Source organism: Syngnathus typhle, linkage group LG20 (assembly GCF_033458585.1).
Source record: "Syngnathus typhle isolate RoL2023-S1 ecotype Sweden linkage group LG20, RoL_Styp_1.0, whole genome shotgun sequence".
NCBI classification, from domain to species: domain Eukaryota; kingdom Metazoa; phylum Chordata; class Actinopteri; order Syngnathiformes; family Syngnathidae; genus Syngnathus; species Syngnathus typhle.
Genome location: NC_083757.1, coordinates 4,427,449 through 4,440,040, shown reverse-complemented (window position 1 = coordinate 4,440,040; position 12,592 = coordinate 4,427,449). Strand labels below are relative to the sequence as shown.

At 43.5% G+C, this 12,592-nt stretch overlaps 2 protein-coding genes and 1 long non-coding RNA gene across 5 annotated transcripts in view; 2 read left to right on the top strand and 1 right to left on the bottom strand.

Annotated features, from left to right (window-relative positions):
- The window catches only part of LOC133144314 (uncharacterized), a 194,888-nt gene that overhangs the window by 176,026 nt on the left and 6,270 nt on the right, over positions 1–12,592 (top strand). For all 3 annotated transcript variants that reach the window (XR_009710650.1, XR_009710649.1, XR_009710651.1), the window contains one exon: positions 774–857. This is a non-coding gene — a long non-coding RNA (uncharacterized LOC133144314). The remainder of the gene's footprint in view (positions 1–773; positions 858–12,592) is intronic.
- On the bottom strand, positions 3,127–4,189 carry med10 (mediator complex subunit 10). The gene is made up of 4 exons (XM_061266889.1): positions 4,049–4,189; positions 3,899–3,982; positions 3,713–3,815; positions 3,127–3,645 (listed from the first exon to the last, which is right to left on the bottom strand). The coding sequence occupies exons 1-4, from the start codon at positions 4,168–4,170 to the stop codon at positions 3,550–3,552; spliced, it is 405 nt and encodes a 134-aa protein (XP_061122873.1). The 5' UTR covers positions 4,171–4,189; the 3' UTR covers positions 3,127–3,549.
- Positions 4,327–12,002, top strand: ube2ql1 (ubiquitin-conjugating enzyme E2Q family-like 1). The gene is made up of 3 exons (XM_061266888.1): positions 4,327–5,253; positions 5,556–6,480; positions 9,596–12,002. Exons 2-3 carry the CDS (start codon positions 5,773–5,775, stop codon positions 9,725–9,727), a joined length of 840 nt encoding a protein of 279 aa, XP_061122872.1. The 5' UTR covers positions 4,327–5,253; positions 5,556–5,772; the 3' UTR covers positions 9,728–12,002.

Below are 12,592 nucleotides of genomic sequence, written 5' to 3'. Positions count from 1 at the left end.
ATTAGGCCATAGTTTTGACACTAGAGACTTACAACAGTGTGTATTGTTTTTATATCTGACTTTGACTTTCACTAAATGTCCTCAGTGGTACGTTTCCTGTTCTTACAGGCTGAACGTTAGAATTATCCTTGCAAAAGATGCGCTTCCAGCTGTAACCCGGTTCTAAAGTCCATTTGTGACGTGGTGTTACGTAACTTGTAAGCCGGTGTTGTCACTACTGACGGCTAAGCTGCTCAACTCGGTTTGCATTTCATCGTCATTTCTAGGGATGACTTTGTTTATTCTCAATCAGATCTCAACCGGAATAAATGGAGGAATAATTGTTGAAATTGATATTTAAGAATAGACGGCAAAGCATCCAAGCACACAGAGGAGCACTTGAGCCATTATGACAGCTCATTTGAATATTTCATATCGAGTCAGTCCTTCCGTTGCTGCAGTAACATCATCCGCCGCTCGAGAAAGACTTTCTACAAGATTCTGGTTTTTTCCGAGCCCCATTTTTGAGGCTATTGATGCGGAAGAACATTTGTGAGGTCACCGACATGACAGAAGTTCTTCCACACCAAGTTCAGTCAAGCATGACTTCTCAACACAAAAACTTAAAAGTGGGACTACTTTGAAGATTTTTAAGTGCACGTCAACACTACCGCAATAATGAAAAAAAATATTAAATCGATACCAAAACAGAGCCCAATGATTCATATTAACATCAGAGTGTTGTCTACGCATTTTAATACAAATATGATTTTCTTCTCTGTATTCTCTCCTAGGGAATAAATCATCCGACGTGCACGGCCGATTTAAATGTCATCGGATCGGCGGTAAAGTCACAAAGGCCTCCTCCGAGTCGTCGGGTAAGCTTTGGGCAAACACACTGAAGTTGTGATCTTTTTTCAATCTAGTGTGAGCAGCACATTAGGGAGGAGGGTGACGGAAAAAAAAGAGGGAGGGGGAGGGCCGGCCTGGCATTTATGGCTTGACCTCGCCGAGGGTGTTTTGGTGGGGTGTTGGAGTTTTATGGAGCGTGTGTGTCCGTTGGGAGAAGATGTCTTGGGTGACAATGGGGGGTTGGAGGTCGCAGCTGACTATAGGTTAAAATATTCAAGAAACAAATTAACGGTCCATTTGACCACGTGGGCCATAAAACCCATATTCAAATCTGGTCCACCACAAACATTTTCTGCATTGACTTTTTTTTCCTCCAGCACCCCGCTTCAAAACGCCCGAGGCACTATCACAGCCTCTGGCAAACCCCAATATTACAATGACCATCGACTGTGAGAAGATCCACTGAAGGCCTTCCCACATTTTCAATCGAATCACTCATTTAGAACCCCGACTAGTAAGAGCGGAATGCGGATAATTGCCTTCTTGGTTGGACTAATTTGCAAAAGAGGTTTCAACTTGACAGTGAGATGACATCAGTGGCCGGGCTTTGTTGTAAATGTCACAGTCAGGGCTCCCGATTTGACTGTGTGTAAAATGGCACGGCATGAGGCAAACGAGATGCAGACTTAATTAAACCAAAGGGAAATTATGAGAACTCCCCTCGCTCCTCGCTCTCATCCTTTATTCATTTGCGTCCACCTCGGCTTTTCGCATTGTTTGTTTATCCTCTGCAAATTAGGCTGGCTGCAGATGCATTTAATAAACGTTGAACGCTTTTGTATCCACGCTCGATAAAAGCATGACAAACTATTGTTTTCCTTCTATTAAGGCCCATCTGCGGGGCTTTTTAAGCAGCGTAATTCGATCGTCGTTGTTGACGGGTCCTTAGCGGGGGCAGGTGCGAGTAACATCAGGCGGCAGACATCATCGCTCTGATTTATGGTTTTCATTTAGCGCCTTTATCATCCTATTATCGGAACCCTCACGCACACAATCTGTTCTCCCGCCCGGCGTGTTGATCGCTAACGTTGGGTCAGTGAGCGGCTGCAACAGAACGTGACGCATGAAGGCCCCATGTGTGCGTTTTTGGTCATTATAGATGAGTGCAAACAGATGGATTCAGCGTGAATGTTGGATTTTTCACGGTGACGTGCGTAAAGCCAAAATAGTGCTCACTAGAGTGCTGACAGTGAATTGTTGACAATCACTTCCTGATTTGCATAAGATGACAAATAATGAGTTGAGCGTGACGCTTTTGATTGGGGAGCAGTTAACGGTTCTGTCACGACTCGAATAGTTCTTCCAACAAAAGTGATGAGTTGACCTCTATTTGTTTTGGTCCTTTTTTTTTTTTACAGATAATCCAAGTCATCCGCAAATAAATTCAATTCATCCACGGTTGAATCAATGTGATGGTACATAGTGTATTTTAGGATTCACAGTAGCTTTGAATATTTCTTCATCTCAACAAACCTACGCAGAACATAGAATTGTCTAGGGTGGAGAGAAAGAGTGCGTGACGTAGGGAGGGGGGGGGGGGGGTATTGTTGCCATGGGGACAAATGCAACAGAAGGAAGATGGGGGTCCGGGTCCGCCTCCTGACCTGCACAGAGGAGTTGAATGACAGTCACGGAGCTGAGGCGAGACAGGCGCTGGTCACAATGCGAGAGGAAGGGGGAGATGGGCGACCCTCACCCGTGCAAACAAATTGCCTCGGCTTCAGCGGCTACTCACTGCTTAGCATTAGCATCCAAAAGACATTGAACATCAAAGGTGGCTTGCACTGCTTTTGTGTGCCTGTCGCAATCTAAGGGGGACTGGTGGAAATTTTATATGCTAGGCTGAATGCACCAAGCCACTATCAAAATATGCTCTTTAAAATTCCAATTATTAAATATTTAAATATGAAAAATGCAAAAATAATAATTGTATTGGACATAATGTAATTTTAAGGCAGCTGAACCATACTAGGGCAACGGATATGGAATAAATTATCAGAGTTTTCCATATTGGTGGCCATTATCTGTACGGATTTTTATTAAGAGGGCTCTAAAACGGAAATCCTGTATCGCGCATTGTTGTCATAAAAGACAAGGCTGCAAAGAAAAGCCTGTGAAATCTGATCATCATGCTCATATTTTTCCAACACTTTGTAGATTTGGTACACTCCGTCCGCTGGCAAGGCAGCTCACTAATATACAGTATTAGAACAGAATGCTACTTTACACATCAAATGAATACTTACAAAACCTTTAATACAAACAGGATAGAAATGAAGCGCAGACATGTTGCTGGGCAGGTCCAAAAAAAAAAAACAAATAAAATCCTGCATTCAGAATTATCACAGCCTGAGCAACAATTTTATGTACAAGCGTTGTTACTATATGTTTTATGAATTATTACAAAAAGATATAAATAAGTACCACCACTGAAGAAAAGAGCTTATGTACAATATGGAGTTTGAATTTGACCCTGCTGCCAATATAGTGTCCATGCAATAAAAGGAACATTTGTCCAGCCAACACAGTCCATTTAAATGAACTTTCAATGTTGGCACAGTCTGGTTGCGATCGCAGATTCTCGTTCATGATCCGAGGTTTAAAATTGTACTGTAATTGTCACAGGTTGACTAGTCTGAGGTGACAGTGTAGGAGTCACTAGGATGGAGCATCATCACCATGTATTGCCTTATATTTCGACATCTCCTCCGGGAAGACTTTGCCGAGCTCAGAGATGAGAAGACTCTTGAATTTCTGTAACAGAAGAAGCTTGTAAATCACTTATGTGTCATGGTGATAGGCTTACTGTATGACTTCTTACCGTCAAGGTGTCAATTTTTCCTTTAACTTGCTCGTTTCGGGCCAAGGCTCTCTCCAAACACTCCTTTGTGTACAGCTGTGGATTTCGACCCTGGTCGATATATCTGAAAAATATCACACAGGCAAAATACATAATAATAATAATACATAGTACATGATGGTAAGGTCAACAACGTCGTATACTTACTCAAAGACTTCCAGTGGTACGTTGATCTCATGCAGTTGTTGCCGGCACTTCTCAATATCTTGCAATCCCGATATCATTAAATTTCTGTTAAAAGAAAATGAAGTTATTGTCCGTCGATGTTTACAACGCGTCGATTTAAACATGACTCACAATTTTTGGTTGAGTCCCGCTTGACTGCTCGACTGGAAGTCGCTGACAATAATTCCAAGCTGCCGAATATTCTCGACAAACTTCTCGAGATGTTCTTCGAGGTTTTCATTTTTCTCCGCCATTTAAATGTTAATGTGAGAAATGGCTTAAAACCGATGTGCCTTAAACCAAGCTCTCTCGCTAGCCAGATATGCTCGCGCAGCTAAAGTGCATTTTACTTTACGGCAGTTTTGCAGCCAATCGCTGCTGGGCTCTGGTGTGTTGCCATAGTGACAACCAATGAAGAGGTGCCGGTTTCTGTATCACAATGTCGTGCTGCTGAACGGAAAAAGACCGTATATCTGCATTATTTATATTAATCTTTAAACAAAACGCTGCAATGCTTCCTGATAATATTAATTGAATGTATTAATGAAAATGTCCTTAAAACATCTCAACATATTTATCAGAAAACAAAGCTTAGAATAGTAAGGCGTCATCGCGTAATTCACTTTTCAATCTACGGCGTAATATTAAAAAAAACAATTATGATTTATTTTGTGTGAGAAAAGTACTTATTCTCATAGTAAATAAATACGAGATTAAATAAAATAGGTGGGTAAAAACGAATACTGCCTGTCAATCCTTAAATGAACAGGAAACGTTATCACCGCTTTCGCAATAAAAGCATTGTCGTCATCACGATGCGAAGTGTGACTCACGAATAATGCAATACGATTGATTTGTAGACGAGTGACGACTGTGCGGATTAAAATATTAAAATGTCCTGTTTTGTCCTGTAAATATTGTGAATGTGTCATTATCTAAAATTACCTGAATGGAATCAAATACCACATTTTCAATAACCCGTAATGCCTATTTTGACATGGTTTATGGCATCATTTGAATTTGCACAGTGCACACACTCAAACGAACAATTCGTGCGTGACGAGCTTTACTTTGAAAGGCGTCTTTACTGTGCGTATGTGGGCTGAGCGTTAAAGTTGGTCTGCTTGCGCGTCATCCCCTGCATTACGAGAGCTGCGGCAGCTGCACGCACATATATACATACACAAGTACACTTAACACGCACAAAGACACGCACTATTATAAGCGCTTTCCTGCAGCTCACCTTCGTGGCAGCTCTTGTGGATCATCGGGACTCGTCTTTTTTACGCATCCAAGTTGGCTATTTGCAGAAGATCCTGTGGATTTTACGCATTTGGGTAAGCACATTTATGGTTTGCTATGAATTGTGTTTATGAGTGTTTATGTCGTGCAGGTGTTAGATTTTTGACCTCATCTATCGTGATGTCATAGGCGTTTTGTTGTCTTTGTATTCGTTTAATTCAACACATTTTGATATAATGACGTGCAGCGTTTGTCATTTGTATCATCGTCCGTTCGTACTGCGGCTACAATGTTAATGGGGCGGGGGAGGGATTGAATCCAGGAAAGAAAACTGCTTAGGTGGTTGTCTTGAAGAGATTAAGATGCTATTTATTTGTTTCTCGATTTCTATCTTTAGTCACGCAGTTCTGTGATGATGCACTGAGAGGAAAAGCGCAGAATCGTGGGCTGTGATCACCCCTGAAGGCTGCAGTGAAGGGTGAGATCTGTGAGAGGTGCAAGCAAGGTGAACTCCACAGTGAACATCCGCGTGGGGGAAAGGGTGCAATCTCGACCCTCTGCAGGGGGAGGGGGGGATCGGTGGAGAAATCCCAACCAGATCTATAAACTAAATTATGGCCACTCTACTGCGGAAAATCGGTCTGATCCGCCTGCACGACCGGGACACAGAAGACCCCAAGCACCACCAGGGCTCATTAAAGGGCACCAAAGGGAACCAGAAAAATAACAAAAACTGTCAGACGGCCAACGAAACTAACATCCTCAGCACCCCGGAGATTAAGGCGAGGAAGCTGGACCAGCACGCCAAGGACAAGGAGAAGCCAGGCAAGGATGCCAAGGAGAAACAACAACAGCAACAGCAGCAACAGCAAACAGGGGGAGGCGGGAATAAAAGCACCGGAGCCTCCTCCGTCCCTCCGATCGCCCCTCACCGGCATCACTGCACCCAAGTGAGGACGCGCAGGCTGATGAAGGAGCTGCAGGAGATCCGGAGGTTAGGGGACAACTTCATCACGGTGGAGCTGGTGGAGGACAACCTGTTCGACTGGAACGTCAAGCTGCACCAGGTGGACAAGGACTCGGCGCTGTGGCTGGACATGAAGGAGACCAGCACCGAGTTCATCTTGCTCAACGTCACCTTCCCCGACAACTTCCCCTTCTCGCCGCCCTTCATGCGGGTACTGACGCCCCGCTTGGAGAACGGCTACGTGTTGGACGGCGGTGCCATTTGCATGGAGCTGTTGACCCCTCGCGGATGGTCCAGCGCCTACACGGTGGAGGCGGTCATGAGGCAGTTTGCGGCCAGCCTCGTAAAAGGACAGGTGAGATGAGAATACACAAATTAATCTTAAAGTCACCCCTATATCTTTATTTTTTATGTCGAGGGAAAAAAAATGGATCCAAGTTTGGGGTATGCTTTTCAATATAAGATAATATTAATCATCTGACAAAATGAATTAACTGGGAAAAAAAAAAATGAGGGTGCGGGATGGTTAGCGCATCTTCCTCATATTTTAGAGATTCTGGGTTTGAAATTTGACACAACCTTCCCGTGTGGATTTTGCACGCTTTCCCCACATTGGCTTTTCTCCAAATGAGGACAAGCCGTAAAGAAGATAAATGGATGTTTCTTTACGGCACCCGTTTCACGCCACGCTCCCCCCCCCTCCCTTTCCCAAAGCTCTCTGCAGTCTCTGTTTGATTGCCTTTCATCAGTCAGCATCCTCTGGCAATAGAGACCCGCATACCAAGTGGGAGTCACGCAGGCTCACGATATGTGTCCTTTTTTTTTCCCCCTTAACGGCGAGCAATCCCAACGTACTAATAATTAGACCACCCGGGGATGGAAAAGCAGGCAGCACGAATGCCACGATTGCAGACCTGTGTGATTTCGATCAACTCCATTATGTAATCCCGTCAAATCCTGCCCCCCTCTCGGTGTTTTGCAGCATCCAATGGAAATGGCTGCATCCTCAAATGCACTCAGCGTTATAACCAGGAGAGCTTTAGTGGGAAAATAACTTTGCTCTTTGTCAACAAGGCTTAGCAGGATGATGGAAATTGTCCTCCATGCGACCCTGTCATTTTGTGCTTTTTGTTGAATTAATGAAGAATCATCTCAAGATGAGCTTGATTATTTGTGCGCTCGGCATCCCAGTTGGCAGATTGACGACTGCGCTGTAGTGTCTCCTTGTATCTAATGGAAACAGTATTGATTAATGTGGGTGGACAGAACACACGTGTGTGTGTGTGTCTTCCGCAGACGGTGTTTGCATGTCGTGCATTGTCCCAGATCATCTCCGACGCGCTCGAGGCCATGTTAATCCGAAATACACATGATGTGTTTTTCCTTTCTTGTTTGGCGGCCTTTTTGTGATCAACATTTTGATGAGTGGTGAGATGAAAGTCAACAATGAGACACGCACATGACACACAAGCGCTGTGCGTATACACTAAGTAGGTCATCGCTTTGAGTCTTTCGCTTCCTTTTGTCTTGCAGTGCCGTTGTCAGAAGACGTACGTAAAATAGTTTTTGTGGTTTTCTGGAAAGCAAAAAGCAGAGCCGAATATTTACAGATTATGAACAGAATGACTTGTGACATCTGATTTTATAAAGCCACAATTGCAGTTGTGCATTTAATGAGCGCGGCCTAATAGGTGACATCATCAGCCTGGAGTCAGTCAACCAGGCAACTGCTGATAACTCAAAACCCGTTGACGTTAATTGAATATACACGTTCTTGTTTTTGGAATGTGAGAGGAAGATCCCAGAAAGCACAGGGAGAACATGCAAATTCCACAAAAGCCAGAGTCAAATTTTTTTTTTATTCGCAAATCCTGGTCCCAGTCAAGCATGATGACATCACCAGTGTTAGTTTGATGAAGCGTCCCATTAATGCTAACTGTAGCGTGTAAGAGCTTTCAAGTGTGACATGAATACAAAATTTCATTCTGGCACTGACGGCTTAGCACAAGATTTTAATGCTAACATTTTGTTAAGCATGATTTTATCCTCTAATGACCCGACTATCAGTTCCGGATGTGATGCCGGCCACTATTGATCAGGTGTTTGTTCATCCTGACCTGAGCTCAGGCCCGCGTTACGCAACAAGCTACCTCCAGTCCCCTAGGGCCGATTCCTAACATGCAAGGGAGGCTCGCCGTGCCTGTCCTGTTCCGACCATTGACCGATTCCCATTCATATAATTAGCCAGCCGCCACTCTGTGCAAATCCCTCCCCACAAGCGAGCACTTTGCCCAAATTGATAAACACTCACAAGGCCTCGGGCGCTCGCTCATTAAACTCTTTCCCTATTTTGACTTTCCATCTATTAACACTGCAACACGATTTTTTTTTTTTTTGCTCATCGATGTCTGAGGACGAAGCGGCTAATTAATGCTCAATTTACGTGTTTCACGCTCGGGGTCACAGACTTTTATGTAAGGTCGACACTCTTATTACACGCTTGCAAATAAGAAACAAATGGCAGAGTAGAGGCCTCGTTAAAAAAAAAAAAAAACTTGTTCAATGAAAGTGAGGTTATGTTCCTTGCCAGCGCATCGCCATGGCAGCAAAGTCTTGAACAATAGGCGGCAATAATGAGGCTCGTCGGCGAGGCGACAGGCACCATTTTGAGGTGTCACGAGCAACCTTGTGTGATCTGGAAGATATGCATGCATGATCACATCACATGATGTCGCTGCCACCAGAACCGAACCACAATGTCTGCAACATTACGACATTGTGGATCCTCTCACATGTCATCGGTTGATTGATTTCACAATAACTTGCAAAATAGGAAGACACGGTTGCTCATCCCATGTCTTTATGAACTGCTACCATGTTCTAACCATTCATGCATTCATAAAGTAACACCATAACGGCTCATTCATTTCTAATGTGAATCACGCTACAATAAAGAGGATTAAAGCACAGACGGCACTCGTATAATAATATTATCCCAGTGTTTATATCTGAGCTGCAGTGCAGCATTCAGAAAGACCGGCCATGGAAACATTGTTTCATTAGTTTGAGCAGAAAGCCGCCAGCCAATAAAGTGGCGCAGTGTTATAAAACAAAGTGAGAGGTAGCAAAGCCGTAGATCATATGAGGCGCATGCCGCGTGACTAGTGGGCAGATTTATACCCGTGCGGTCTCGCTTACACGATGTGATAATGCCGTTTTTATTCCGTCAATAATCCAGAAATGCAATATTAATCAGAATGCCGTGTAGCTTAATGCTACCACATAATGCAAAACGCCATAGACAGGCTAAATAATAGTGTCAGGGTGTTATTTAGATTTTTTTATTTACTTAATGTAGTAGTTTTTATTTATTTACTTAGATTCTAAGGATTAGTTTTTTTCATTATTCATCTTTTTACAGGTGATTTAGAAATGATAACATTTTTTTTACCATTTTTTTTCTGTTGCAGGGACGTATATGTCGAAAAGCCGGCAAGTCCAAGAAGTCCTTCAGCCGTAAAGAGGCCGAAGCCACCTTCAAGTCGTTGGTGAAGACCCACGAGAAGTACGGCTGGGTGTCTCCGCCCGTGTCGGACGGCTGAGATCCGACCCCTGACCTCCACGCGCAAAATGACACCATGCTAACTCAACAATCTGTCACACTCACCTTTTGCTGTAGCTTTCTTTATGTATGTGTGTGCGTGTAAATCGGGGGGGGGGGGGGATTTCGTTTTTAATATGCAGACAAGTCACCACTATCATCATCATCACCACTTCTCCAGCGATTTTTTTCCCCCAGGCCTGAGAGGGAGGTGTGTGCGCATTTGAGAATGCATTTCTTGCTTTTCCGCATTTTTGTTTTTTTTTCTTGCCTCATGACCGTGTAGGATCTGCAGACTCAACTCGGTTGCACTTTTCTCACCCCTCCCCACGCCAGACCCCTCCCTCTTCCTTTCGACATTCCTCTCCGGTCGTCTGCGTGTGTCTGCGGGCTCATTTGCATAGAAATGAAGCCGTTAATGTTTAATAGACGGGCAGCTCGCCCACTCCTACGCTCCTTTCTTTCCCTTTTTCTGTCGACTGCGGTCGCCCACACTTGGATGCAAGATGAAGATTGTAATGTACATGAAGCATCATCACCTCCCTCCCAGCTCTCTCGCTCGCCCACTGTCTTTCTCTTTGTCTCTCGTGGCTAAATTTAGCACTCACTGTTGCGTAGATGGGTATTGATTTCGAATGGAAAAGAAAAAAAAAGTCACATGTTGCATTATGCAGAGACTTTGTATGATACATGGAATGATAGTCAACCGTTTCGTGAGCAAGGAGATATTTTATGTGTTTGATATGTGAAAGGGACGCACCCCTTTAAAACAAAACTGAACTGTGAATGACTAAGACCTGAATCGTTACTGTTTTTAAGGGATTTTTTTTTTTGCCTGTGTGTGTACGATTGGTGTAAAAACAACCAAAGTCCAGCAGGAAATCCGCTGTGCTATAAACACACCTACTGTACCTGCACAGCTTGAAATACAGACAAGGTGGGCTTGCCATTTCAATGAATGTACGCTCCAGAGCACCACATGATTGCCCGGAGAGACACATTCGGGATTATAGAGTGGGGGGCAAGCCGAGAGACACAGCGGTGGTCGCTTCTTCGGAAATGTCAGTGAGTTGCAAAATGGCCGAAACCTGCGTTGACAACTTAATAAGAACATGGAGTTGGTGTCCCAATACTTCTGTCCACGAGTTACGATGCCACTCAGGCAGGCGTCTGCGACGCGTCGAACTCGGCTTCTACGATGTGCCAGTTAAATGTCAGAAGCGAAGCTGCTAATTGGGCTGACATTTCCGCCAAGCGTCATTAAAGAGAGACGTGAGGTTGAGAAGCAAAAGATGGAGGATGTCAAAATCTCCCGCTCGGCTCTCTCCTCCGCCCGCTGGCATTTGGGTCCATGTTGCGTGACCCCGCTGTGTTTGTTTTAGGAAAAGAAGGGCAGACAGAGGATGCGAGTGTGTTTGTTTTATGCTTCATTACAAATGAAATGACCAAGTGGGGTCCATGTAACAAGTTTCATTTTCAGGGTTGATTGTATAGTCCTCTCTTGACTTGCCAGTGCAGAAATACTGTAAATTGACTTCATATTGTACCACAAAATATCTCTTAGCTGAGTGTTTGCTGGTTTCAAGCCAATCATTTTGTGGATCTCTAGATTTAGACTTGTAGTTAGCAGACACTAATTGAGCTGGTTATGTTGTATTATATTTGCATGTCAACTGTGATTGGTAGCTACCTACTGTATATTTTTCTTTTTTTTCTCAAGAAAACTCGGAAAAACTGCAGAGATAAACAAAAAATGCAAACTGCTTAAACTGCTTCTCTTGTCTTTTTTTTTTTGTTTTGTTTTTTGAAGGGTGAAGAGGAATTTCTGTCCCGTACGTGCTTTTCTTTTTACGTGTCCTCAAATGTCATATTGTCTTATATGAATGTTTGTGTTTTAATTTATTTGTGGTTTGCCAAAAATGAACATTTGAAGCATGATGCAGGTATTGTCACAAAAAAATAATAATAATGGAAGACGGGGAGAAAAGAAAATCTTACCAGGATTGAAAGACAAAGTTGCAAAGCCTCAACACCTTAAAGGGACTTTAAATAATCCCGCCCCCCCCTAAAAAAAATCTTGACACCACCATTCTGTTCATCCTCTTAAATGTGGGTAAAACTTTCCCCAGTCAACGGCAGATGTGCACATCTGACCCGAGATAAGCTACTCTGGACAATTTCATTCTCCTGATTGTTTGGTCCAAAAAAGTGGGAAAAGGCTCGTTTGCGAGACCAAACAAGAATGTGCAATAAAATACACAGCATATTCAAAATGATTGCGTTTTGTCTTTCTCTTTTTAAATCTGCTGCTGAACATTGTGAAATCCCATTTCAGGCTGCAGTGTCCTACTTTCAAGCAAAAACTTGTTTATGTTCTATTCCAGCCCTTGACATGACATTTGATAATTTCCCCATGTTGCATATCCCAAAGGGTTATTTGTCTTATTTTTTGCAAAGGTTTACAAAACGACTCCGATTCTGTCCATGTCAGCACATGCTCAGCTACAACCGTATTTCTGCTGCGGTGCACAAATTTGCCAGAACCATTTGACACACACGCACGTCTTCACACACACCCTCGTCATTACAAATGAATCCTAATTAATAGATCCCCTTCGAGCGCTCTTGTTTTTGTGTTGCTGATCCTCCCCGCTGTTCATTAGTGCAGGAGAACCTGAGCAGCATATGGAATCCATACTATGGATCTGCCTCGGTGAGCAAATTATTGACGAGGTCATGTTGAAAATTCGCCGCGGACACCGGAGCGTGCAAAAGCTGCACAATATTCTCATTAGTCAATACAGTAATCTTATGCATCTAAGAGAAACGTTCAATTCTAGCATAATATTCCAGTCAGTTAAGGTCA

Coding starts and splice junctions, on each gene's coding strand:
- med10 (XM_061266889.1), bottom strand. CDS start 4,170: ATGGCGGAGAAAAATGAAAACCTCGAAGAACATCTCGAGAAGTTTGTC. Junction 3,816..3,898: donor GTACCACTGGAAGTCTTTGA/GTAAGTATACGA, acceptor GATATTTTTCAG/ATATATCGACCAGGGTCGAA. Junction 3,646..3,712: donor GAAAAATTGACACCTTGACG/GTAAGAAGTCAT, acceptor CTTCTGTTACAG/AAATTCAAGAGTCTTCTCAT.
- ube2ql1 (XM_061266888.1), top strand. CDS start 5,773: ATGGCCACTCTACTGCGGAAAATCGGTCTGATCCGCCTGCACGACCGG. Junction 6,481..9,595: donor CCAGCCTCGTAAAAGGACAG/GTGAGATGAGAA, acceptor TTTCTGTTGCAG/GGACGTATATGTCGAAAAGC.